Raw genomic sequence first — 27,930 nt, 5'->3', positions numbered from 1 at the left:
AGTAAGTTGACTGTCAGGTCACATGACAGTACCAGTGTAGTTCAGTTCTCTGCAAACACTTCATGAGGTTTTGGCTGACTCTGAAATCTAAAGGCCTCCTAGTGACTGTTCAGAATGGACTCTTTCACTCATGTAACAAAGTGAAATCACTGGTGTGAGGAACCAGACTCACTCAGAGTACTTTTTACTTAACATACTCTGGTGCAATATGATTGGTGTACAACACTTCCAAGTTAACAAGTTAATGTGCTTCATTCCTGTGGCAGATCCTCAAGATTTAAAACTCTTCATGTTACAAACGTCTGAGCTATGACACGGAGCCCTACCTCCAAATCCAAGCTGATGTTTAAATCTCTAATGCTTAGTTCAAATGGAAAAAAGTTTACATATAATGTAATTCTATTGACTGATGTCTTGGTGAGCGAGCAGCACTTTGTTAAACCTGCACTCTTTTGTCCTGAACCAAGATTTGTTTGTTGTTGCTGCTTAGCCAGCTCTTTAACAAAGGAACCATGGTTGCAGCTATCGTTTGTGTTCAACATTTGAATGTTTTTTGTTATCAGCAGCTGTGGTTCTCACCTGTTTGTAGTCTTTGTGCAGCTTGTTGTACTGGAACATGTTGTAGAGCACAGTTGAGGCTGCTTTGGCAGTTTTTACACTCCCAGAGCTAAACCAAGACACAGTGAGAAACAGGGAAAACAAGGAGGATTAACAAGGAGGAAATTCCAGAGCATAAGCAGGGGGGTGGGGGTGGGGGTGGAACTCACTGATAAACACTAAAAATGAGCAGATAATTGGCTGAAGGTTATATGTTTGTCTGGCCACTGGGAAATAACAACTCCAGAATATGTAAAGTAAACAGGAAACTGGGAGGTCGAAGCTCTGGTGTATCTGATTGTGAAACCTTAAAAATCTTGACCAATTATAAGGAGCCCGGAAAAGGTTACTCAATTAAACAGTTTTATAATATTATTGGTGAGCTTATATTTTGTACTTTTCCTGCTTTCTGAAGCACCAGCTCTTTTCTCTCACTGTACGACACTGATAGTTTTCACATTGTAGTGGAAGTCAGTCCTACCTGTTATCATGGAAGGTCTTAATGCCCACCAGTTTGGGAAGGCCGTTGAAGTGGGAGACGTCTCGTGCTGCCATAGAACTGCAGGTGACCAGGTGATTGAGTGCTCCACACATATTGGACACCACCTCGCTGGACGGGGTTTTCTGTAGACCATCACATGGCAGCTTGGACACAAGAGCATTCACCATGTTCTTAGCTGCAAGGACAAAGAGGAAATGGTGGTTGTCTGACAGGAGAAAATGCTCCGAGAATTTGTTCACAATTGAAAACCCTGAAAACTTTTACTCTAAAATACTCAAAAAGATTCAAAGCTGTAACTGCTGCCAAAGGAGGTTCTAAAAAGTACTGAGTTAGGGATCTGAATATTTTGTTGTTGTTAGATTAATGTTTTTGATTTTATGGATGACAGTTAGCGAGAGAGTTTTTTGCCTCAAGGAGAGAGGAAGACCTTGAATGATTTTGATGGTGTCTTACCCATGTTGTCTTTATTGGCAGAGTGTCTGGCCAGATTTCTCAGCAGGCCAGTCAAAGGTCTCAGCTCCATCTCACTGTTGGTGTCTAACAGATCCAGCAGGATGGGCAGCATCTTCTCCTGCTCCATCACCACACCACTCAGCACTGATGACCACTGGCAGAGAGGGACACACATCACATCAGCCTGAGTGAGATTCTCTTCTCATCATTTTGTGCTCTATCTGCTCTTGAAGGATCCAATTTCGAAGCAACAATAAATGACTTCAGTTTACATGAATATACAGTACGAGCATAGTTTCTGTGATAGTTAAGGGCCTACCCAGGTCTCTCCTGTGGTGATATTTTGCAGGGCTCCTATGGCAGCCTCACGGCTGGTGGAGCTGATGTCCCTGTTTTGTAGAACAACCTTGTACATCTCCACCACCTTGGGGTGCCACAGCCACTCAGCCCCTTTAGGTTGTCGGGACACCTCCGACAGTATGGTCAGGTTCTGGTTACGCTGCAGTGGAGAGAAGGAAAAGGAAAGAATATTGTTAGTTTACAGTAGAATACAGTCTCAAACAGGTTTCATGATGAAAGTTTTTCTCGTGCATAATGTTATGGGCCTTGTGCATGTGTGCAACCTCTGCTTTTAAGAAAAGGCAAAGGAAGGGTCGAATTTTTATAAGACACCCATATCAGAATGGACACACACAGCCTGGAGGTGTCGACAAGCACAGCAGCTAAGAAACAAACAACACCATGGAGTTATCAGACATTACTGCCTCAGGGAGAATAGAGGCTGTCAGCTAAAATGACAACTTTGACTAGCAGAGCTTATCAGTTGTAAAAGGTAAATGGTCTGTATTTATAGAGTGTTTCTAATCTTGAAGACCAATCAAAGCTCTTTACGACAGTTTTTTGCCATTCACCCATTCACACACACATACAGTGCATCTATGGGCAGCGCTTTTTTCTATGAGGGGCAATTCGAGTTTCAGTATCAGCCAGCCACAGCCACCAAAACTCCCATAGACTCTATATGAAGCTCAGCGTAACTTTCCCACATTCTGCCCCACTCTCTTCCAGCCCATCATACGGTTGCTGTCAAACTTTAAATCCCTTCTCCTCTCTTCGGCAGTCAGCCGTCATTTCAGTGATCCGCTGTAACATGCCTCCACCCCAATCTCCTCCAGTCTTCAGCAGAGTCATCATCACCATATCAGGATCCTCAAACACCACCAGTGTCTAGAACATAGGTCTAGAACCTGGGGGGATTCCTATTCTACATTGTGCTTTACCCCTTTCTAGTCCTGATGACATCACAGAGGGGTCTAAAACACCAAAGGACTTAAAATATTCACCATCACCTTCTCTTCTGCATGGCAATAAATGCTTGTTCAACCGTTAAATCGAAGCCCCCCCAGGTATTAACTTCCCACTAGCCAGAAATGACCCTCGCATCTTGCGCTGATGATGTCAGAACAATTGGGGGATGGAGCATGTTATTAAAGTCCCACCGGTACACAAACTACACCAATCTTCAGTCAGTCTCAGCTGTTGGGCCATCTGCTAACATGGAGGAGGAAGGATATATGTCAGCCAGCATCAAGGGGTCAATCGAGTCCTAATGTCGGCCATCTTGTACCCTTGCTAATTAAGCTAAAGTTAACTACTTTAGATGACTTTGCCTGACTTTTGAAATGTTTCTAGCAAATTCATTTAAAAAATGGGGTTAGGGTTAGTGATCTTAAATATGCTCTTTATGGCTACAATACAGATTGTTCTAATATCTAAAGCTACACATCCCAGGCAAAAAGGCAGCATCCCATGGAAGGCATGGGAATAATTATTATATCACTGTGTCCTATTAATATAAATCTGTTGAGACTATTTGATTCTACCCCGTTTTGCTCGTAAGCTTACATACAAAAGATTATTGTTTGGCCAACTTAAAAAAATACTTCATTTCATAACACATAAACAATTTTTGTTTGTTAAACTTTAATTTCACAAATTACATTGAAATAATTGCCAGCTAAAATACTTTTTTTTTTTTATTTGTGTGTTGCCAGTTTTTTAGCAGATAAACATATTAACACACGGTTTATTATTAAATTTTGCTCTTATGTTTCTAGTTATGGAAAGGACAAAAATCACATAACCCTCCAAACTCACACAGTGCACAGTATCATTGTTTGTGTAGCTCCATGCACATTGCTGCAAGTATGGGGCCTGTGGTCCCTAGTTACCCTCGTAAATCCCTGTTAGGACAATCACTGTTCAGGGGGAGGGGTTTAAATGCACAGCCAATTCGGCTATTTGTTTTCAAGACATTTTGTTAAGGACCAAATTCCAACCAGAATCATTAGGTATCCTTTGGAGACTTTTCCATGCGAGTTTCTAATGTAGTCCAGCCAGGACTCGTCAAGACACATACATTTTCCTCTGGACTTTAGTGTTAAACAGATGCACAAACAAAGGAACAGAGCACCACTATCCTCAGGCCTCACTGAAGCAGAATTGTCCTCCCTGTCCCTCCTTCATGTAACCTGGCTAATAATCTCCTCTCAGCAATGGCCTATCACATATAAAAAACACATGTGTACTTTTCTTCACTCTAAGGGTGATAATGAGAACATACGTGTAACATGGAGCCTGATGTTCTAGGGCCTCCATTGAGATGTATAAGTGGATGTACAACATTTGGCCTATTCAAGAGTGGTTATCTGGCTAAAAACTGACGTGAGCACAAAGAAAACTATAATGACACACAGCAAAGATCAAAATCAAGATAATCAAGAACATGTCACTGCACAGGGAATAAGAGCACTGCAGCATCAGCTAGAGGGATGTGACGGGTGGAGCCATGGCAGACGACCTGGACAAGCTCGCTCGATACTATTGCTTATCCTCTGGCCTAAGCCAAGAAGAACTAAACTGATTTATTATTTTGCAGTAAAGGGGTAGATGTTTTGATAAGTGGACAAGAGTGTGATTTTATTAGTGTGATGAATTTTACCTGTGAGTTTTTTTTGTTGTACATAGTAAAGCAACCCAGGGTGTCAATGTCCCTGGAGGCAGAAGCTCTCGATGGGCCCTCCAGGCGGAGTCGCACTGATGAAGGAAGCTCCGTGTACAGCTGGTAGGACAGATTCCTCATCACACACACTGAATTCTCCAAACCCTGGACAGAAAAGAGTGGAGGCAAATGTACGTTTACGTTACTAACTAACTATATCGAGTTAATAATGAAACATGTTAACTCCAAATCTGGGTAGAAGCTTGTACTCTTATGATCAGAAACTGTACAACTGCGTCTGACCTCAAAGAAGAAACGACCCTGATTCACACAGTGGAGAACAGGTGTGAGTACTGAGTAACACTATGTTGATATGAAATGACCTCCATCAGGATACAAGATGTTGGTCATGTTGCACAGCTGTCGTCCTTGGTTTGTCTGAATAACCCTAAATTGCCAAAGTTGGTTTGTATTTATATATTGAAAACTTAACCATCTCAATATTTTGAGTGAGTAATCACCAAGATTTGGGACAAAATTAAAGCAAATGAGAGCGATCCCTCAGCTAGTTAACGGTTCACACAGAATTTGCTCACGTAAACTGAGAATTGATAGGAATTGAAGGACAAGGATTTGAAAGTGGTCCTGTCAGCAAATCATGGAGGGGAAGGTCTAAATGCTGACAACAGCATCACTCAGTATGATCTATTTGCTTCACTCAAATTTATTCAAAATCACATTTTTGAGTTTAGATACAATATGAGAACAGCCACCATTAACTTTCAGTCTTAGCACTGAGATCCTCCTCCAACATGTTTGCTCAATCCGGTGCAGGAGGTGTTCATGTTGATGTTTAACAGAAGCTGCCTGTTAATCAGTCATCTGCCAGTTGGTTAAAGGCTTATCCAAGTTAATCATCCGATGAAATTCCAGTGTAGCAGGTGTTCACAGACATTTTCAACCTGTCACTGCTCCAGTCTGTAGTCCCCACATGTTTCAAGGAGACCATCATTGTCCCTATTCCCCAAAAAACTAAAACCCTCTGCCTGAACGACTACCGCCCAGTAGCACTCACCTCCACCATCATGAAGTGTTTTGAGCGGCTAGTCAAACCCTTCATCACCTCCTCCCTCCCTGACTCTCTGGACCCTCTTCAGTTTGCCTACAGGCCAAATAGGTCGACTGCAGATGATACAGTTCAGCATTCAACACCATCGTGCCCCTGAAGCTCGTCACCAAGCTCAGAGACCTTGGGCTCAACATCGCCCTCCGTGACTGGATTCTGAACTTCCTGACGGGCAGACCACAGGCGGTGCGGATAGGCAGCACCACATCCTCCACCCTGACTCTAAACACCGGTGCCCCCCGGGCTGCGTGCTCAGTCCTCTCCTGTACTCCCTGTTCACGCATGACTGCGTGGCCACCCACAGCTCCAACACCATCATTAAGTTTGCTGATGACACGACTGTCATAGGCCTGATCACCGGCGACGATAAGAAGGCCTACAGAGAGGAGGTCAGAGCCCTGACATCTTGGTGCCAGGACAACAACCTCCATCTCAACGTCGGCAAAACGAAGGAGCTGATCGTGGACTACAGGAAGAGACAAGGAGTAGAACACGCCCCCCTCTCCATCAACGGGACTACGGTGGTACGAGTCAGCAGCTTCAGGTTCCTTGGGGTCCACATCAGTGATGACCTGACCTGGACCCACCACACAGACTCCATCAGGAAGACGGCAAGACAGCGGCTCTTCTTCCTCCGCAGGCTGCGGAGGCTCAACATGGATGCCAGGATTCTGTGCAATTTCTACAGGTGCACCATAGAGAGTATCCTGACTGGCTGCATACCGCCTGGTACGGCAGCTGCACCGCCCTGAACCAGAAGGCTTTGCAGAGGGTGGTGAAGTCTGCCCAGCACATCACCAGGACGGAGCTACCATCCATGGAGGACCTCTACACCCAGCGGTGTAGGAAGAAGGCCAACCGGATCATCAAAGACCCCTATCACCCCAGCCATAAACTGTTTTGCCTGCTGCCGTCTGGCCGACGGTACCGCAGCATCCGGGCCCGCACGACCAGGCTCAGAGACAGTTTCATCCCCCAGGCCATAAGACTTTTAAACTCCTCCAATCTGCAATAACTCCACTAAACCAGCACCTTAGCATATTTGCACTATTGCACATAATTGCACTATTGTTTTTTTTCTTTAGGTGTATATATATATTTATATATATATATATTTTATTTTCTATTTTAAACTTTTGATATTCTATTTTATATTATTTTATTCAATATTTTTCTGCTTGTAATATTCGGAGCATTGCTATAAGAGAGCCTGTGACCTAAGTATTTCATTGCCAGCAACTGCTTAGTGTAATTGTTGTGCATTTGACAATAAACTCTTGAATCTTGAATCTTGAATCTTGAATCTTGAATCTTGAATACTACAGTACTATATACTATACAACTAAAACACACCTATGACTATTTAATAATAAAAATAAAAAAACTATTTCAGCTTTCTGGTGCAGTGATAAATGCACTTGCTTAATGAGTTTAGATCATTAACTTAAGAGCCCTTAGTCTCACCCACCGACAGACAACCTCTGAGCTGCTAAATGCACGCTTGCGTTTTCCTGAATGAGGCTCGACCCATTCTGAAGCCGTCCCACAGATTTTTAAAAACTCAATTTGTTGTAACTGCAATGTGTTAAAGAGAAGGGCTGTTGATATTCCAAATGTTTGTAATTTACAAGAAATATCACATATATTGTAGTAGTCAAACTTAATCATATTTAAATCAGACACCGTTAATTAGAGATTATAAAAATGTCCCAGGCTGTTACCTTGTCCTCAGGCATGTCCTCTTGTGTGATGTAGGACACTAGAGAGTCCACCAGACCTCGCATGTCTCTCATCTTCTGTCTCGTCCTCTCATTCACTGAGCTCAAGTTCCTACACAGACACACACACACACACGGAGCAATTTAAATCCAGACTAGAATCAGAATGCAGTAAAGCTGTCAGACAAAAATGCATCTCTGATCTCTCTTGAATCTCTTAAGTTGGACCTTTATGAGATTTCTGCACTTTGATGTAATTCTATCTGTGGTAAGAAACCAGGAAGTCAGGACTCAAACCTACCTTACAAGGTCAATTCAGTTCCATAAGAAACAAAGAATTAGGTTTCTGATATGGTCATGACCAAATTTTACATTGACATGCAAGATTTAAAGTTTGCTGAGTCAAGTGTTTCAACTTATAATGGTTACTTGGTTCAATGAAACCGGCAGGTGATGGTTTCCAAAAGCAACAACCAGGTCCTGTCCCTAATATTGACTCTGGTTCAATAGTTTGGCTCCACAGCAATAGCAGAAAAGATTCATGGCTACTTTACTGTATCTATCGAAATGTCTGAGTCTCCTCAAATGATCCAGAACACATCAGTGTGTATAAGTATCTTCAAATGCAAATCTATGGAGAGAAAAAGCCTGCACCTCTGTCCTGTTTCGTAGTGTACAGTATATAGTGAAAATGACCATCAAACCAACCAACAAATCCAGAGAAAAACAGTTCCCTGCATCTACAGCTGCAGACTGCAGAGAGATTCAAAACAACGTATTTCTCTGACTATTCCTCTCGTGCCATTGTCACGTCCAAGTTTGAGCTCGTATGGAGTCACCTGAGGCAGCCGCTGGTGTTGTAGAAGATGTCTCTCTCAGATGGACTCAGTGGAAGACTGCTGCACAGAGGAATCAGCACTGCATCTGTCAGCTCTGATAAAGCTTCTTTAGACAGCTTCTGCTTCAGGTTGTCTCTGGAGGACAGATTCCACAGGACGCCTGCAGCAACGACACATTTTATACACAAACTCAAATATACAGTAAACTTTAAATAAAGGTAAATCACCTACAATACCTGTATTATATGATGGATTACTGATTAATACATATCATATCATTCAAACCAGTTTGAAACCAGGAGACCATTATTACCTGTGATGATCTTTTGAAGCTCCTCGTCAGGTTCGCGAAGGATGCTGACGAGATGGGTCAAACCACCGGCATCTATCAGTGCCACCTTGTTGTCAGAGTTCTCGTAGATGAGGTTCCGCGTGGCGCCCGTGGAGTAACGCTGCACTTCCTGGTTGTCACTGGTGAAAAGCTGAACCAGAGCTGGAATGCCGTACAGCGCACGCACCTTTAAGAGAGCAGATCAGGAACACACACCACATACTGTAAATAAACAAAGAGTACGTTGAATACTTTGAATGAATGTGTGATGAAGTGGTTGTGCTACTTGAAACGATCCAACACACAAACACACATCCATCTTTGTCTTCTTTTACACCAACACATGAAGGATTGCGTCCAGAGCAGGATGTACTCTGTCTATTTAAATTAGTGCAAGTCTTTCTTAGTGGGTGAAACTCAGTGCAGTACTGTGCAAACGTACTTTAGATGTTTCGATTCCATCACGTAACACCATCATGGAGCTGAGTGATCCCATATTCATTCTGCAGCACGACGAGCCATAAAGAGCTGTCGACAGTGATGAGAGGAACGAGGAGTCCTGCAGCAGAATGACTGCACCTCATCTGCCTCTGACTGACCTAAGATCAAAGCTCAACATCTCTAAGATGCTGGGATCAACCTAGCTTGAAAAACTGTGTATAGTGTACAAAACTGTGTGCAATGTATACATAGGAGAATTGGTGCTGTTGTAATGGCAATAGCTCGTCACACCAGTTTTTTTACTATACTTTGTAAAAAGTGGAATTATTTTTAAAAGCATCTTCACCTAACATTCAATTACACGAACACTTGTCTGCAGTCGTATATCAGGTGATAGAAGAAGAATTTAACTGGCACATAAATCAAGTATATAGAAATATTGTATTGCGTTGTATTTGGCGAAACCTGTTGCCATATTTTCCTCCCCTTCACCAAACCTCGTCTCAGATAAATTTCTTCTGAACTAGTAACACTTTAACAGATACATTGGAAACCACAACACACCCAATCATAATCTGTGACCATGCACATGTATCACTGACTGTAAATACTGAGCCCCTTCACAGCCCCTCTTTGTTTCAACACATCAGAACAACCTTTTTACACAGACAGCATACTTCATTGAAATGAACATTGCCCTACAGAAAATTAGTAAATGGTAGACAGTCAAAGCATAATCGCGGGGGAAAATAATATACTTCTCAAATAGTAAAAAATCAATAGCAGAAAAGAGGAACTTTACAAAAGCAATCCATCTAAACCAAAACAAGACAAAAACAAGACAAAAACATATACAAAAAAACACAATTCTTTTCAACAACAGAATGTTCTTAGCAATTCAATCAATTAGTGTCACTAAGTAAAGTACATACCTCCACCAAGCAGTCCCCTTATGAAACATATTTAAATTCAGAGGTAAAAAATAAATAACAATTCGAGCCACAGAGAAGAAACCATCCAACATGAAATAAATCACGCCTTTGGATCATTTTTCTCATGTACGTATTCCCCTCTGAACATGGAGCTGACACAGAGGAATTTCTCTACAGCCTGGATTTACTCAAACCGTCTAAAAAAGAGGTTACTTCTGGTACATGTATTATCATCCTAACTGTATTATCCTTTCTCTGGAGATATAAGAAGCAAATTCACCTTGAACTAGAACAACTACATCACTAGACACGTTCCACACACTTAACACAAAACACAAACGTGCTTCTGGGAAAGTCATTCATCCTCTGGATAAAAGAAGAAATGAAGCAGCAGAGCTGGCATCACAGCAGAGTTTTACACTTCACTGAGAAAACACACAGGGATACCAACTCTCTGCTCAGCCGATCACTACAGCAAGACAACAGTATTATAGGAATTCAGACCATCAACTCACAAAATAAACTTTTACTAACAAATACACATGACATAATAAACTGGAATATATCTACTTTCCCTCTTCTCTCTGATCATGTGTGGAACTCCTACACATGATGAACTCCTACCTCCCACTCTGCACTGGCAACATCAGGAAATGAAAAACGGACATTTCCCCCGAGCAGTCAGACTCACTTCACCTCAGTTACACCCTCATTGAATCCCCCTCTCTCACTAATGGAACAAATCATCATATGAAAACTCTGCCTATATAGAAAAACAAAAATCAAAGCAGATTAGAATCAGCAAACCCTCTTTAATAATACATGGAACAGTGGTGGGGTGACAATTGCCCTGCACATACACTGTATACAGCACGATCAGTAAACTATTTAATATTGTTATAATTCTATTTCATAATAACGCCATCATGCTGTTATTTACACCGTGTGATTGGTTAACATAAATAATCGGTAGATTGTGTCTTTAATATTATTGGTTGCAAAAGTCAATGCATTACAACACTATATGATGTCATTTTCTGATGTCATGATGATGTCATTTCTGGAGGATCTCCAGAGTTCAGTGCATGTCTTAAGCAGCTTATGTTACACCATAATACAGACTGGAAGACATTTTAAAGAACAGTGTGGTTCAGATCAGTGCAAATATTTTGTAGGTTTGGTTTTGTAAGTTCATTAGTCAAAAACAGGGAGAGAACAACAACTTAAACATTGCCCAATGCAGAAGTTGTGGGTTTGTTTTGATGTTTTATACTGAGTGTACAGAGCTTTTCAACAGGGCTCTGTGTGGAGGAAAAGTACAAGTTTGATGTAATTGATGTAATTATTTTCTTTATTGAGTTTAATCTTGCAGACCAAAGAGACAGTATTAAAGATTATATCCTGTATGATCCTGAATTATTTTTCAATCTATATAAGGTTTAGGTCATAGGATGCAAAGATAGATGTGTTATTGATCTGTGCATGACATCAGAAAAAGGCAATTCTCTGACTTCAGTGTCACGTCACTTATTATAAAACATCATATGATTTTCTGATCAATATAATGACCTCCCACTTGATCAATTAGCTCCAATGCTTACAGTAATCGTCTGGATACACCCTCCCAGGTAATAATCTCACTAAGTGGCTAAAAAACACATTTGTAATGACCCATTAAATATAAAACTATATTCAAAACACATATAACCCATTAAATGTATAGAATGGGACTATTTAACACTGACTCTTGGTTACAATGCACCCGCAGCAGTACAGAGAGAGGTAGAATTAAAGAGGGAAAATTACAACCTCTCTCCCGTTACTTCTTCCTCTTCCAATCATATAAGTTTTGATAATTTCAATGTCATTTTTCCTCTACATGCAATCTGTACATACACACCTCACTTCCTCACTGTCTGGGAAAAAGCACAATACCTGCTCTCCTCTTGGATTTTGTGCATCTAAAAGCAATGCTGACCAAACAAACTTGGACTGAGAACAAGTAAAAAAAGAGGGAGGTGGACGTTGCTGACCCACCCTGCCTGTTTCCCTCTGAGTTTCCTGTGTTGCTGGAGGCCCAGGTGGGGGAAGTGTTGTCTGATAAGGTGGGGTCTCCAGCACAACTGTAAAAAACCTGCTATTTGTCAGTTATACTCACACTAAAGGTACAAAACACAGCTGCTATTATCTTGTATATTTCTTATTGCGAGATTCTCAATCTTCTTTATAAAGCAAACCATTCTTGATGTTCCTCTGGGGAATGTGCTATACATACTGCAGTGTGATGTAGACAGCAACACTGTTTGGCAAGTGGTTAGGTTATGTGTGTGTGTGTGTGTGTGTGTGTGTGTGTGTGTGTGTGTGTGTGTGTGTGTGTGTGTGTGTGTGTGTGTGTGTGTGTGTGTGTGTGTGTGTGTGTGTGTATTTGTGTGTAGGAACTTGAGCTCAGTGAATGAGAGGACGAGACAGAAGATAAGAGGCATGCGAGGTCTGGTGGACTCTCTGGTGTCCTACATCACACAAGAGGACATGACTGAGGACAAGGTAACAGCCTGTGACATTTTTATAATAAACGGTGTCTGATTGTCTGTTTCAGTTACCGTCTGTGTCAGTTTGCTTTGTCAAAATATTTCACAAAAAAAATGACATACAACCATGTACAAGCATGTTACCTGTTTTTTTGCATCGTTGCTATGGTAGCACTGGTGTTGTATGTATGCAGCTCCCAGAACTTGCAGGGCCGTGTCTGATTCAGACAGATATCTGACAGCTGTTGCCATGTCGAGACCCTGTATCCTACACACACTCACACACACACACACACACACACACACACACACACACACACACACACACACACACACACACACACACAATAATGGCGTCACACTCCATCAACACAATGACACACATTAATTAATTTACAAATCATCTGACTGAGCTACAAATTAAACCAGGCCAGTTGTCTAAGCTGTGTTAATGAATGGATAACATGTCTCACTCTGCCAGGGGGTCATTGCTGTGTATTGATGCTCCATCCAAGACATCCACTCCTTTCCCAACGCTCCTCACACTGCGGACCGAGGCAGTCCGTTTCAGCGGGGCTTGGTACTGCCCTGCACCCGTCACATGGTTGGTCCGGGACACATGCTGCTGCCACTGTGTTCCCCAGCCATCCCCTGCCATGGGGACCCCCCTGCCAGTCCCAAACCAGCCCTCCCTCTCAAAGGCATAGCCCTGCTGCTGGTTGTGCTGCTGCCGGTTAGTGATGCGGCTGATGGTGCGGTGGGAGGGGCCTTTGTAGGAGGACTGATGCGGCGGCTCCTCCGACCAGTGGCCTCTTTCTTGGGCTAATATCCCACTGAGGCTTCTGCTGTGTGGGGGATCCACAGAGACTGGGAAAGAGGCAGTCACTGGAGGAACCACCACAGTGAGAGGTAACCTCTCCTGGTCAGCCTGACACATTGACTTGGACCGCCTGCTTCTGTTGTGTGCCTGCACAGTCTGGAAGCTGCTCTGTACCATGTTGCTTCCTTTGTGGCTCAACCTGGAACTCGTCTCCATAGCAGAGCGAGAAGAGAAACCAGAGTGAAGGGGACCTGTGGGAACCTGCAGGGTGGGGGGTGTGGGGATGTATAAAAGGTTAGCAGACACACTGCAGCAGATTATTTTGTCTGAATTTCTGATATTAAAAAGATCATTTTCAAATTTCTCAGTTTAGTAAAAGTTGTATAGTTATACAGAAGCTCTAACAGTACGGACAAGGAGCCAAAAAATCACTAGTGTCTTGTTTTTTTAACAGTTTGTAAGATACAGTGCTTGAGGTGAGTAAAACGGTTCAGGGCAGCATATGTTGGTGTAAGACTTTCCGTAATCAGCAGCTCTTCCTGCTCTCCTTAATTCAAGCCTCTTTACTGTAAACTGCAGGAAGCTCACTGATGCCTTTGTATTATTAGACTGGAGAGTTAAACGCAGCAGGAGCAGGGAAATGTCCTGTTTACATTTTTCTTCTGTCTCTACATTGTTCTGAATTTGGTCAGCTTCTGTTTTCCTTCCTTTGTGTGTGTGTGTAATTTTGCAATAAATTTACACAAACTATAATTTAACAGTTAAACTAAATTAAAAAAAGAAATGTTGTTTATTAAATAATTAATTAAGCTCAAACTCAAGATCCTGGTGAGGAACCTAATCTCAGTATTGTACAATGTTAATATTCCTCTTAGAAATACTGGCCCAAACTATAATGGTAAGACAGAAATGTAGTAAACCAGAATAATCATTTTTTACAATCAATGGTGAAATTGATTACTTATAATGCAAATCCCTGCTACAGTCCATCACAGCCAAACATCGACTGTTTGGATAGCTACCATCTCCAAACCAGATTGCTGGTGTACTATAGACTGTATATCAAGATGGACGAAACATTTTCATGTCCTCCCACTGAACAAAAATGAAGCCAAAATATCCTGGATATGGGCATTGTCATCTTGTATCGATGACATCATTTGGAGCAAGAGTCTGAGCAGCACTGATTGTGGGGTGGAGCCATGGTATTGAGGTCAGAACCAAAACACATGCTTGACCAATCGCTAGTCAGTATTCACCTTGTATTCATTGCATGAAATGACTATTAAAAACCAAACTGTTCAGAAATACGAACACTTGGACGCACATCAGTGTTATAAGAATTACCTTAAATGACAAAAAACTTTCTTAATTTGGTCCAACCCACTAACATGGAGGAAGCAGGGCTTTTGAACTTAGATAGCCAGCCACCAGGGGATGATCAGAATATTTTGGCTTCACTTTTGCGAGCTGTCACGTCGTCCATGTTTCTATATAATCTATGGTACTGTATCTTTGGACTGCAAGATTAAACTCAACTTCAAATAATTACATTAAACTTGTACTTTTCCTCCGCACAGAGCCCTGCTACATACACTCAGTATAAAACATAAAAACAAACCAACAACTTTTGCATTGGATAATGTTTAAGTTGCTCCCCCTCCTCCATGTCTTTGACTTAAGCTTCAATAAACTTGTCCGAAACCTACAAAATATTTGCACTGATCTGAACCACACTGTTCTTTAAAATGTTTTCCAGTCTGTATTATGCTGTAACATAAGCTGCTTTCAGACATGCACTGAACTCTGGAGATCCTCCAGACTTTCTCTGGAGGGGCTGTATGTGTGAACTTAAATGTCCGACTGAGAGCCTCCGGACATACTGCAGACTTTCTCCGGCCAGTGTGCTAGTATAAAGTCAGCAGAAGGCCCGGAGGAGTCGATGTGAGAAAATAGCAGGAGATCCTCCACAGGATTCACCGCGAGTGATGGGATGTTGATGGCGTTTGTAACACGTGACAGACGGAAAAAAAGCAAAAAACAAAAGCAAAGTAAATAAAAATGAAAAAGCTGTGCCATAAACAAAGAGGACACCCGCAAAGATTTCAAAATGGCGATTAGGACCATCGCCCGTGTTGATGTGCTGCAATAAAGAACATGTGACCTCTAAGCAGAATTCATACGTTAACTGTCTCAGATGCTGCGCCACCCCTTACATCACAATCTAGGAACTTCTGTTTTGTTGTGAACGCGGCTGAGCGAGGATTTCCCGTTGTGTTGTTAATGTGACAGGCGACCTCCACAGAAATTCTCAGAAGTTCCTCTGTAGGTCATGTCTGAAAATAAGGGTCCATATTGGACATATTATGTTTTGGGCTTCTCACAAACATACATCTCCTTTCACATACATATATTGTCACTCGCATATGTTTTTACCTTAAAGGTGTAAAGTATATGCACATGTGAGAGTGACAATATACAGCATGTGTCCTGTACGGCTCCTGGCGGTGGTACTCACGGCCATGATGCGGCTGGGTGTGTGTATCATGGATCTGGAGCTGAAACCAAGGGTATGTGCTAAGCTCTTTGTCTCAGGAAAGTTGTAATCTAGACAAAAAGAGAAGAAAGGTTAAATATTAGTGTTTTGATCATTACAGGGTTTAAAGAAGACAGTGGCAGCCTCATTGACTTCGACAGGAACAAACTGTCAGCAGCTGGTGTTAAGCTGACACAGTCTAAGATAGATTCATATATCAGAGTCCTGCACTGGGAACTGTTCTGGTAGATCAGCTTGTTGACCTTGATAAATGAGTCTCTCCAATGAGTCTTTATTCTCTATCACTCGCTTTCTCACACTTTTCTTATGAATGATGTGATTTATTAGCCAGCTGTGGGCGGTTTGTGTACTGGTGCCTTGTATCTACAGTTTTAGGTCATTGAGTTTCTGAAACATGGTGTGTAAGTTTCATGAGGAAGGTATTACTTTGGGCATGTTCATTACCCTCTTCCCTCAATAGGACTCTGATCTCACCCTCACCCATCAAACACCCTGGATCTAACCTTCACACGTGGCAGCCATCAGGACTCACTGTGGAACAAACAGCTCTGTGATCGCATCCCATTTCTTCACACAGTGGAAAAAAACGGATACAAGGCCTCACGACATCATGCTGTGTCATATACAGTGTGACCACTGCAGCTTGGAGGAAACACACTGGCAGCCCTCGTCATTTCTCAGCCATTGTCTGAGCCCCATCTGAACATATCCCCACACAGTCCATCCTTTACAAATCAGCCTCTTTCAATTCAGCAAAATCAATCATTCAATCAACTAGTCAACTAGTCAACTAGTCAACCAACCAATCAATCAATCAATAAAATAGTCAACCAACCAATCAATCAATCAATCAATTAAGGAAAAACTACAAAAAACAGAGGAGAAAATAACGTAGAAACCTCAGAGAGCCATCTAACTGTAATCCATGATTAGCAGCCACCCTCATCATGATCCATGATGTGATCTTATCTTATCATCAAGCTGTATATAGCTCTACACAGATGTCAAAAATGCATCTTGTGATAGTAATGTTTGATACAAACGGAGTGAGTGAGCATTACTTTAGGTGGAATGATGTGTAAGAGGCCAATAAAGTAGTTTATCAAAGCACCTTTTCAACAAACCTCTTTATCAGTGGTACCTGCAGACAGTGAATCACAGCAGCAGCAGAGGGAGGAGGACAGTAACTGACTCATGCCCCTGTTCTCCCTTGACTTCACAGGAAAATTAACTATTTTATTGACAGCATGTCATTTTTTTATAGTGAAACATTAGGACTTAATAGAGATCTCCCTGCTGTGAAAATTGATGTCTCTCTTCTAGAAACAATATCAGTTGTCATGTCAGAACTTCATGTTTTAGGAATACAATCTGACCTATTGGAACTTACTTTACTTCCTTTGATGTTTGCTTTATCTTGTCACTCCTTGTCAGTTTCTCCTTTGTGTGAAACCAAGTGATGGTTCATTCTTAATTTCTTATTAACCTCCTCCAAAGTTGAGTTTTTGCTTTGTCTGTCTATTTTACAAGTGGGCCATTTTGTCCGGGCCACAAGAAGGCCAGAGGTGCTGCATCATTGTGTGAAGTGGCCCACATCCATATGCTATCTGGGAATCTACGGCACATGTATGGAAGGCATCCTCAACACGGACTGCAGAGTATGATACCAACAATATAAGCCTGTAGTGTCCACAGCTGTAAGCATTCGAATCAGCAGTGGTGTGTAACCGAGGCCAAATGGTGACACCCAAGTGAAAGAAGGGCTCTAGAATGGGTGTGTTTACTGTGGAACTGCAACAGGCGGGGGCCACAGCCCTGAGTGACTGTACAACAGCAAGAGTGATGTTAGAGTGATATATGTGAAAGAGGACGTGTAAACAGTCATCAGGTAGAACTATTGTGCATATTCACTTCACCCTGCAGACAGACATGATGAATGGAAGTGAGCTGCTATCCGTTGAACAGAGAGAGGAATGGGGTGGGAGTGGGGGTGAGGGGGAGCCCACTCAGTCCAGCCGCACGGAAGGAAGGAGGGAGGAGATGCTGCAGGGAGGGGAGCTGTGCTGCGCTGCATACCTCAACAGAACAATCACCAGGTCAGAGCAGAGGTCAGGGAAGGTATGCTCACACACCACCACCACAAAAAGGAAAACACATGGTACATAACTGTATATTTGCAACAATATATTAAAGGTAACTGCTGTCTCTTACCACACAACAACAGAACCGAAGAGATCATTACATGAGAGGTTTCTATTTAATCACATGTAAAGTTTTAGTCTTTAAAGAAAGCCTCCACTGATTTTAAACCCCACCTCTTCTAATTCAGCTGTTGGAAGAAGAAATGAATATGCGCATCCGCATTGTGACAATGTTGTCAGCATCGAAAACTACAACAGCTCTTTCCACTGCCACCTGAGCTGGGGGTCAAACCCAGAACATGAGGATGCAGCACTTCTTATCTAACACCCCAATCAAGTCAGAGCAGGAACAGGCTCAGCTACGGGCCGTGTGGGGACAGACTGAAACCATCACACATCACTATGAACACAAATGAAACAATTAGGTCATGTGTGCAGACATTTGGGGTAGAAACTAGGATTTACTGTCCATGTTCATCTATTTATATAAATGTGTACATCTACTTCTATACTAGACATCTTCTATTCTGTTAGAATTCAACAACCATTTAGCCTGCTACCATCATGCTAAATTCTGCAGGTTTGTAATGTTACAGGATTTTCTGTTAGAGCACCTGAAGTCTGGATGTGCATGAAACATTGCTGAGTAATCAGTTGATGAAAAGAGTTCACTGGTATCAGCTGTGGAAGACAACTACATCTCCCAAGAAACACAGGGATAATAATCATCCATCAGGGAGTTTAACATTTTGATGACTGTGCAATAGAAAGCTAAATTTTGAGATTATAATTTGTAGAGATCCCTGATTCTGGGTCAGGTGTTTGACATTCTATCATTTTTGTATGGAGCTGAGTGAAGAGCTAGTGTTTGAACTTCTCTCTCTAGTTCTTTTTTCCCCACAACTAATTGTGACTTTGTGATAACCCAGGGCAACCAAATATATGCCTGTAATTAGAGACTGTGCACCATTCAGCATTTACATATTGAATTTGTCATTATCTATGATCGTCAGTGTTTTTCAGTCCTGCTTTCAAATGTGGCCATTTGGAAAAATAATAAAGACTTCTGATTTCTGACAGGATATCAGAGGAACAGCATTTCACAGAAACTGTCGGATCAAGCATCACCTGTCTTTACTGTATATGTTTCTGAACTGGTTGCCGGTGGATCTGTTAGTATTTCCTTATGTGTTTGCAAATATCCAGACCTCTCCCTCAGGGTGTAGTCTCAATTGTACCCTCCTTACAATATGTGTATGTCTCCTCGCTGTCTGAGGGTCTGTGACTCACATATCCACTGTATGACAGAAACACAACTGAGAAACAGAATCATCTTTATCCTGGTTCAATAAGGATTTAAGAAATACAGCTGATCTGATCACCGATAGAATATTTAAATCTTATCCAACACAGTTTGACCTTGAAGAGACATTTGGACCCAAGTTGTAGACTTACACAACAAAAACCACAGAATTTCAAAATATGGGAGTGTTGCTATGCGAAGAATAAGTATGTTACCGCTCTGTCACAGTTTTATGACTGTCATTAGGCCCATCTTCCAACATGATGCTGTTTTCTCTTTGGCTTCGGCAAAACAAGAAGCCTCACCATGATTTACGTGCAGCTCCTCTCTTTCACCATGCTCCATTATTGGGTTGTGGTATCCAGCCAAGCTTTTCTCAACACTATGTTTTCTCAAGACTTTGCATTGTTGTCATAAACCCATCTTCTCCTGAAGCTGCAGTCCTTCTCACATTATGTCCAACAAAGCAACCTCTGCTCCAACACTATCATTTCATACCCAATATCCAGAAGTCTAAAGACACTCTGCATGTTAATTACACCACACAATACAAACATGTTGGATAGAAAAAACAATATAATCTCAACACTTGAGGTTAAAATGTCTAAATATTTCCATAAAAAGGTCACATGACAATTTAAAACAACAAAAGCCACAAACCAGCTCCTCTAAATCTCATGTTTGTTAAATCCAGACAGAAGAAGACGTGGTGCTATGTACCTGACTCATTTTTCTTTCTCCTGGTGTCTTGTTACGTTACTGGGACAATACCATGAAATCAGTGGAGACTCCAGTAGACAGACAGTCGGCCAATTATTTTACTTTTAAGTGGAGCCAGGCTTGTCATTCACCTCTGTATCCATTCTTCATGTTAATCTCAGTTAATTAGCTGCTGGTGCGTTATAATTAGTGTAAGACAAGAGTATGTTATAATCCTACTCATCTAACTGTGGGTTACAAAGTGAATACGCACTTGTGTCAAACTGTTGCTTTTTAGTCTTCTGACCTGCGTTGTTGAAGAAAGATTATGTAGTGTCCAGAACTGAAAGGGTCCATCCTCTGGGAAGTATGAATGTGCAGTACCTCTCATGACAATCAACCAAACTCGTGATCTGGGTCTGCACCAAAGTTTATGGGGTCCTTCCCTGATTTATACGGTATTTTCCAATAACCACATAAATTTGTGGTAATCTGTTCAGTGGTTTTTGCATAAACTTGCTCACAAACAAACCAGCCAACAAACAAACAGACAGGGGTGAATATATAATCTTCCTGGTGGAGATCATGAAACAAAGCACTGAATCTTGCCTTTATGTAGAATTGAAAGTTTGTTATTCCTGGTAGGGATGGTTGCATTCCTTGCTTGTGTCCTTATGCCCTTTGCTTCTTGTCTCTCTTAACTGAGAACTGAACATTGTTTTTTTCCACAACAGTTGTGGATCAAATGGATCTGAACATTTCAAATGTATTGCCTCAGCTGGTGGAAAAACTTGTTTTTGATGTTTTTCCATAGTCCCTTGGTTACAAGAAAAAAAATCAAGGGTTTGGACTTTTGAGCTATATTATATATATACACGTCTTGGGACAATAACATGTACAAATGTGGAGGGTCAGACATTCTGTAGCTGATGGGAAAGCTTGTATTGTTTGTGTAATGTATTCAGATCAAATTATCGCAATTAACCAATTGAAAACCATCAGACCGAGCCGGCCTTACCCTACTGTCTGAAGAGCAGAGCAGTCTAAAATAGTCTCTGACAGCATGTTGTGAAGAGGAGATTGGAAAGGAATGTTCTACACACAAGGTGCTCACTGCACCCAGGGGAGGGGTGTTGAAGCACACGTCAGCTAACTCTCTTTTCTCTTCCCACATGTTTTTTACATTACCATTCAAAGACTGCAGCGGGCACCCCCTGTTCATTCACGCCGGTCCATGCACGCATCTCCTGTGACTGTTCTCATTTCCGTCAAAGTTTGCACTGTTACGCTTTACTCACCCTCTCCATCTGTTTCCTTTGCTTTCATTATAGTTGTGGCTGCACTGCACCATGATTAGTTTGGATTCAGACGACAATGTGTGAACTTCATTCAATCATTCCTTTCCACCCAACGTCAAATGTCACACAAAATTAATTCTGCACTTATTTCACTAAATGTTATACGCCCTTTTCACAGCAGACACTTTGACATCTCATACTAGGTGTTACTGACAACATTAGTGATGGCTCTGTTCAGTTCAAGTGTTCCAGTAACACATAAGCATGTGACAGTGAGCCAACAATACAGACACCCTGGAACTGAAGCTGCTAAATGGAATTCAGCCGTCAATCATTTAATTATTTAGACCAGTACTGTGATTCATCAAAATAAATATGAGCTGACTTTGATGTCAGGATCGAAATTTGACTTACTTAGGCTAAAAAGAGATAAAAGCCATGCCACCATAAGCTTAACTGAAATCCTAAACTAACTTTGTCATATCAATAGTTTTCATGTATTAGCTAATTTACAGGAAATGTCTGTTAATGTAGCATTTGAAATCACATTGAAGTATAAGGAAAAGGTTATGTAGCATATTTTTCAGCAGTTTTTAGACACATTTGAGGAAACAGTATCTCAACCTTGAACCTCAGTCTGCAGATTTCCACTGGTAGCTGTTGACTAAAGACTGAGGGCTGGCTTCACTGTAAGATGTGCGTGTAACTTCCATGAGGGGTACTAACCGGAGAACACACACTATCTAGCATTTAAATATTAATAAAGGCCATCTTCGCCCCATAACATTAATAAAAAAATGTATTGCCTAGGTGATCTGGACCACTCTACCTCCTGAGCCACAGCTGCTCCAGGGTGAAGGCACATAGTGTTATGTGTCAATGTTGAGAAGCATCATGCTGACTGTCAAGAAAAGAAAGGTATATGCAGAATCTGGCACCTCGAGAGAGAAGTGAAAGACAAATCACTGTGCAGAGTTTGTGCGCTTCAATAAAGTTAATACTCTTCATGGTGTTTGGGCAGGTTGCTACAGGTATATCATACACACACATTTAGACAAAGCTTTTGGCAATAGTAGAGGGCTTCTGACCATGGTCTTGTTGCAGTCTTCAAAACCGATCACAGAATTTAAGTGGGTTCTCAGAAAATTGTCAATGCTGTGGGCTAATGTAATCAGCCATTCTGAGGGGTCCCCTCTCAACTAGGGGCCTCATTTAATCGCCTGCTTTGCCTACCCTGCTATGGAGTCGCTGAATCGTCACAGAGTTTCAGACGTAACAAACACAAAAGCACTTTGTTTATTTGTGGTATCGGTGCAGAGTTTGATATGAGGGAGTAATTACTGTTTTTGCAAGCCATGTATGGCTCCACTAAAGATGGGGATTTATTTGAGCAAGTTGTTTTGGCTAAAACCAGCTGTCAGTAGTGTTGTCATCATCATCGTCATCATCATCATCACTATCATCTGACAGCAGATGCCTCACACCAAAGTGAAGCAGTTCCACTCATCGCATTAGAAAGGGTGATATGTGAATGGCAGTTACAGGATGAAACAGACAATGACTGGAAAAAGACTTCCCTCCCCTGGTGTAATGGAAATTGTATGATCAGTGAACAAAAATAGGAGATTAAGTCAAATGAAAAGTGATTTGTTTCGACTTGGATATATGCAGTTAATGATCAAACTAATGAAAGAGGATTTCCCACAAGCCTACGTGCAGAGTTTATTCAATATCCTGACGACCTTCTATGGGTCACACTCATCTCCTATTGTCTTATCAGGCAGAGGCAGCGGTGGTAAGGGGGAGGGACTGATCCTTCCTCTCCCATACTTTCCTCTTAAAGGGATAGTTCACCCAAAAATGAAAATCCACTCATTATCTACTCACCGCCACTGCTCCTGTGGTGTCATTCTAGTGTCCATAAGCCCGACATTCAAATTCGACTAAATGTCCACTGTTATCCTCCTCCGGAGCCACGTACAGGCGTGGATCACAGCGGGGCTTACAAACACTTGACACCACAGGAGCAGTCTGGAGGCTTTGTATTGGATTCGGTTACTATGTTTTTTACCCCTGAGACTCCAGAAGTGTTTTATGGACTCAAAAACTTCACCCACCTCTCCATCGGCATAGTGCTGAGTAGACAATGAGGGAATTCAAATTTTCAGGTGAACCATCCATTTAAAAAGACAGATGTGTATGATCTGAACTTGACCAGCTACAATCATAAGCCTGCACGTGTCAACACATGGACCATGAGGCTTTCCATGTGTCCTTGATTGTCACTTTTTACTGAATGAATCGAAAAACTGTTTGTGTTCAAGATGTGAACATTTCTTCCCCAAAACCATCCTGACTGGAACCTGTGATGTCATGGATTACACTTTCCATAGTGAGGGAAAAACCCAGGAAGTGACCAGGAAATACCACACTTGCAGGTTCCCATAGCACACACATTTTTGCACTTTGTTGTAATGGACATGTCTAAATTTGGCATCTCCGATATCAAAAACTGTAAAATGGTTATAATAAATGGTTTTACTAAGACAGCTGATGTAAGAAGGAATAAAGTGACTTTCAAACATTCATGAGAAATTACTTCATGGTCTGGCCACTAGAGTCCTGTTATATCAGACCTCTGATCACGGACCACAATAACAAGCAGCCGCCCATGAGCATGATGTTAATACAGTGATGCTACAGCTCTTTTATAGTGTTCCTACAATAATGTGTTTCAGCTGTTATCAGAGCCATAAAGTTGGTTGATGACTGAGCATGATTTGCTTAAGAAAGTAGCAATGAGCTGGAATTCCACATATTCCACATCGGTTTCCTGCACGCTGTCTGTGGAGCAGATTTCCCAAAGCTGTCCCATCTGCTGTTGTTTTGTGTTGAGAGAGCTACTCTTTTGAAAAAAGGTTGTAGTGGAATGTGCTTTCGTATCAGCTTGAAAATTGATTTGGTGTGCAACTTTCATTTGGTACACCCGAATATAATTTTGGTTGAATTTGCTTAATTATTTATGCTTAGGTCATATGAGCAATCAGGAGCAGAAATCAATGCAGCAGAAAGCATTTCCAATAACTAGAGTGGATGGCATCTTTAGTACCTTTTCCACTGGTATTAAAACCCACTAACACCCACTAACATCTGTAACAGACATCTGCAATTTCAATGGATACAATCAGCCTTCACTCCTAGGTCAAACGACGGCAGTAGACACAGGTTTTCATCGGCTCATGCTCCTTTCAGCAGTGATGAAAACATGACTTCTGAGTGAACGTGTTCATTTTTTCTTCTCTTCTCCTCCGTATTTTGGCAGTCTAGGCGCTGACACTGCACCTTCTCTTCGCACAATATGATGTGGATTGAACTTGCAGGCATTGGAGCGTAAATAGCCATGAACGTTTGTGTGCTTGTTTTTTTTTACTTGTTTTGGTCTGGGACACAGGATGTCTGTTAAAAATTGTCCAGGCTGGACTGAGATAACCCCTGGTGAACTCCTCGTTAGTGTTTGTTTAATGACCACACACCAACATTTCACTGAAGCTTTTACTGAAGAAAATCGTTTGATAGCATAATTTTCCAAAGTAAATAAGTAAAAGAGACTTTGTTTCCCATGACAAACTCAATAAACACCATTAGGAGTTTCTCAACATTTTGTTGACAGGAATAACTTGAGGGGTATCGCTCTGCCTCTGCCTCCCTGTGTTCAAACTGCCGTTCAGTCACATGAGGAAAGTGGAGTAAGACTGCAACAAACAGGAATCTGCTTGTCAGATAATTGTTTTCAGATTAAGAAAAACGCCTACACAGCTGAACAGGATATCTGCCTGTTGCATCTTATATTTGGACTAAAGTCGCATTAACAGGACGACTTAATCTGAGTTTAATGTTTAATCAGGTGTTTGGTGAATGAGGTTACAAGGGGACCCCTAAAAAAGATGTTTCATCAGCTTTATAAAACTCTCTCTGAGGTTTCTACATTTTTTCCCCTCTTAATAGTTTTTTTTTTGTAGTTTTTCCTTACTCTTGTTAAGGGTTAAGGACAAAGGATGTCGTACCTTGTTAAGCCCTATGAGACAAATTGGGATTTGTGAATATGGGCTATACAAATAAGATTTGATTGATGTTTGATCAAAACAAATCGACGGTACAACATAGGTCCAGTAAGAATGTAAACAAGAAAAGAATGTAATTATATAAACTATAACATATGATAACACTAGAATGTACAACACTGTAAATCCATTATTGAGCACAAAGTCACTGAAGAACCAGAACTACATCTATCACTAATTATACAAACGTCTTTCTGAAATGTGTCTCTTGCTTATTAAACCTCAGAAATAGCCAACGTACAATGTATGAAAACATTACACCAGCTCAATAAATCATTCAAACTTATATATAAACCACACACATGAACAATAATAAAGCAAATAAAGTTTTATTTTATTTACTATAAAATCTGTGGAAAGAAACATAATTCAATTATTATATTTCTGCAGTTCACTTCTACAGTTGCAGAAAGAAAGCTGCCACCAGCATTAACACAGGCCAAAGAGACGGACCATGGGCAGTGAATTATTATTTGATTGACAGAAAATTGATAAAGTCTGATGATAGTTTCAGTCTCACCACAATATGTAACCTTTCTGCAGTAAAATGTTAAAAACAAACCAACAGAAATCTGTAATATTATTCAAGCTGTTTCATTTGTTGGCCAGTCAATTTCATATCCTGTTGTGGTCAACTACCTGAATCCAGCTTTTAAATTTTCAATACACTCGTAAGATCTTTGTGGTTTTTAACAATATATATTAACCAGATGAACGATTTCAGTTGTCTGATGTCTGGGTCTTGAGTTATCAGAGAAACTGAGCAAAGGTTGGCAGCTCGGATCACAGCTCCTCAGAGACGCCATATTAGATCTGCACAGCGTCAGAGAAACACAGATTTTTAACAGGAAACTGCATTTTTCAGGGTTACACTCCTTCACCATGTCACTAAACTGTCCCTGGTTGTTTTGACTGAGCTCTGCTGGCTGAAAGTGACATATTGTGTGTTTGAATGTACAGATCTGATGGGCGTTCTGTGCAGTTGTAAGATATTTCATAGATTTAATGAGGAGTCCTTTCGTGCCTTTGTCTTTGGGTAAGTTTTGTTTCTCTTTAAAAAAGATAATGTCCCTTTAAAGCTGCAGTAATCCATTTTTTAACAAGTCAAGTGACTGTGTGAAATGTCCAAAAATATCTCCATAGTGATGAACCCACCAAGAATTCTCACCAAACTTCAACAAAACTATTCAACATTTCAACGTTTTCACCACAACTGCCCCTTCAGCACAAAACAGCCAAGTTTACAAGAAGCTGGTGAACAGAGCGGAGCGTCACCAGCTGAGCGGTAAGAGACTCTCCTCAGCAGTTGGTACGAGCTAGAGCAGACTGAATTTATAACTTTAGACATTCATCACATGGCCCATCCCAAACACCCACCCCATTCAAATCAGTGTGTGTAGACTGGAAAACACAACCACAACCTACATCCTCTAAACATCAGCACCTCAATAAAACCTCCACATTACAATCTCGTTAAAACCTTATTATGGGATTTATTGTATGAGAGTGGTTAGTTTCAGACCAATGTATCTAATGAAGTAACTGAGTGCATACTGTATATACAGTAGTTTCACACAGCTTTTTATTCTTATGTTTTAGGTTTTTGCTCATCAATCTAAACTCAATAACTCATATAGATATATTTATTATTATTTTGTATGATTAGACAATAGACTGCCACATTTGCATTTTCTTCTCTCGTTTTCTTATTATCTTATCTGCTTTCTTGTAACTGTGATGTTCAGAAACATATATAACCACAGATAAACACAGATGTGAGCAGAGAGGTTTTAAATGTTTTACAGATAAACAGTGACACAGCAACAGGTCAGTCACCTGTCTGTAGTTTGGACTGAACCATGCAAATGCTCCTGGGTCAGATATGAACCGTGCTGTGACTCTCACCTGTTGATCCGGCCAGAGAGTCGTCCAGTCTGGTCAGGGAGGAGGACCTCTTCTCGGCCAGTCTCATCCGGACCTGCTCCTGGACCCTCCGCGCTTTAGCCACCGGGTCCGGGCACGGACCGTCCGAGGGAACCATGTAAGCGGTGCAGGAGGATTTGGGCTGCAGGGCGGACAGAAAGCAGCGCTCCGCCACCGCGACACTCATCCTCACAAGTAAACTTCTGCAACCAGGAGAGAGGGGAAAAGAAGGTCCTGCAGCGGGAGACGTTCGTCCAGCAACAGGCTCTGGTGTGTGTGTGTGTGTTCGTGTGTGTCCGCTGTGAAATGGCAGCAGACCCGCAGTCTGGAGGCAGGGGGCAGGAGGCAGGAGGCAGGGGGCAGGAGGCAGGAGGCAGGGGGCAGGAGGCAGGAGGCAGGAGGCAGGAGGCAGGAGGCAGGGGGCGGGACCTGCAGGACTGAGGAGCAGCCAGAGGCCAGCAGCTGTCTGTCAGTCTGATCACTTCATGTTACTGCTCATTTAACAGCACTGACTTCTACAGGCTGTCTGGAGACACTCTGAGGCTGGAACCACCAGTGACACAGGTCAATATACTGTTTGTGTGCAGAGCTTGTGACGAG

At 41.6% G+C, this 27,930-nt stretch overlaps 1 protein-coding gene across 2 annotated transcripts in view; it reads right to left on the bottom strand.

Moving 5' to 3' along the window:
- Positions 1 to 27,704, bottom strand: part of LOC117755447 (plakophilin-3-like) — a 32,620-nt gene extending 4,916 nt beyond the window's left edge. Inside the window, exons 1-12 of one of the 2 annotated variants that reach the window (XM_034575290.1) lie at positions 27,313 to 27,704; positions 15,807 to 15,895; positions 12,942 to 13,549; positions 12,613 to 12,736; positions 8,550 to 8,754; positions 8,237 to 8,396; positions 7,401 to 7,509; positions 4,554 to 4,718; positions 1,872 to 2,051; positions 1,553 to 1,706; positions 1,079 to 1,274; positions 580 to 667 (exon numbers count right to left, since the gene is read on the bottom strand). In XM_034575290.1, the coding sequence (XP_034431181.1) occupies positions 580 to 667; positions 1,079 to 1,274; positions 1,553 to 1,706; positions 1,872 to 2,051; positions 4,554 to 4,718; positions 7,401 to 7,509; positions 8,237 to 8,396; positions 8,550 to 8,754; positions 12,613 to 12,736; positions 12,942 to 13,549; positions 15,807 to 15,895; positions 27,313 to 27,517 (2,283 nt within the window). In that variant the 5' untranslated portion in view covers positions 27,518 to 27,704. Of the gene's footprint in view, positions 1 to 579; positions 668 to 1,078; positions 1,275 to 1,552; positions 1,707 to 1,871; positions 2,052 to 4,553; positions 4,719 to 7,400; positions 7,510 to 8,236; positions 8,397 to 8,549; positions 8,755 to 12,612; positions 12,737 to 12,941; positions 13,550 to 15,806; positions 15,896 to 22,115; positions 22,354 to 27,312 lie in introns of those variants that run through there. The other variant, XM_034575281.1, reaches the window with a different exon arrangement.
- Positions 27,705 to 27,930: the final 226 nt, after the last annotated feature.

The sequence above is a fragment of the Hippoglossus hippoglossus genome, chromosome 3 (assembly GCF_009819705.1).
Source record: "Hippoglossus hippoglossus isolate fHipHip1 chromosome 3, fHipHip1.pri, whole genome shotgun sequence".
Taxonomy (NCBI): Eukaryota; Metazoa; Chordata; class Actinopteri; order Pleuronectiformes; family Pleuronectidae; genus Hippoglossus; species Hippoglossus hippoglossus.
This window is presented reverse-complemented; position numbering and strand designations above follow the sequence as displayed.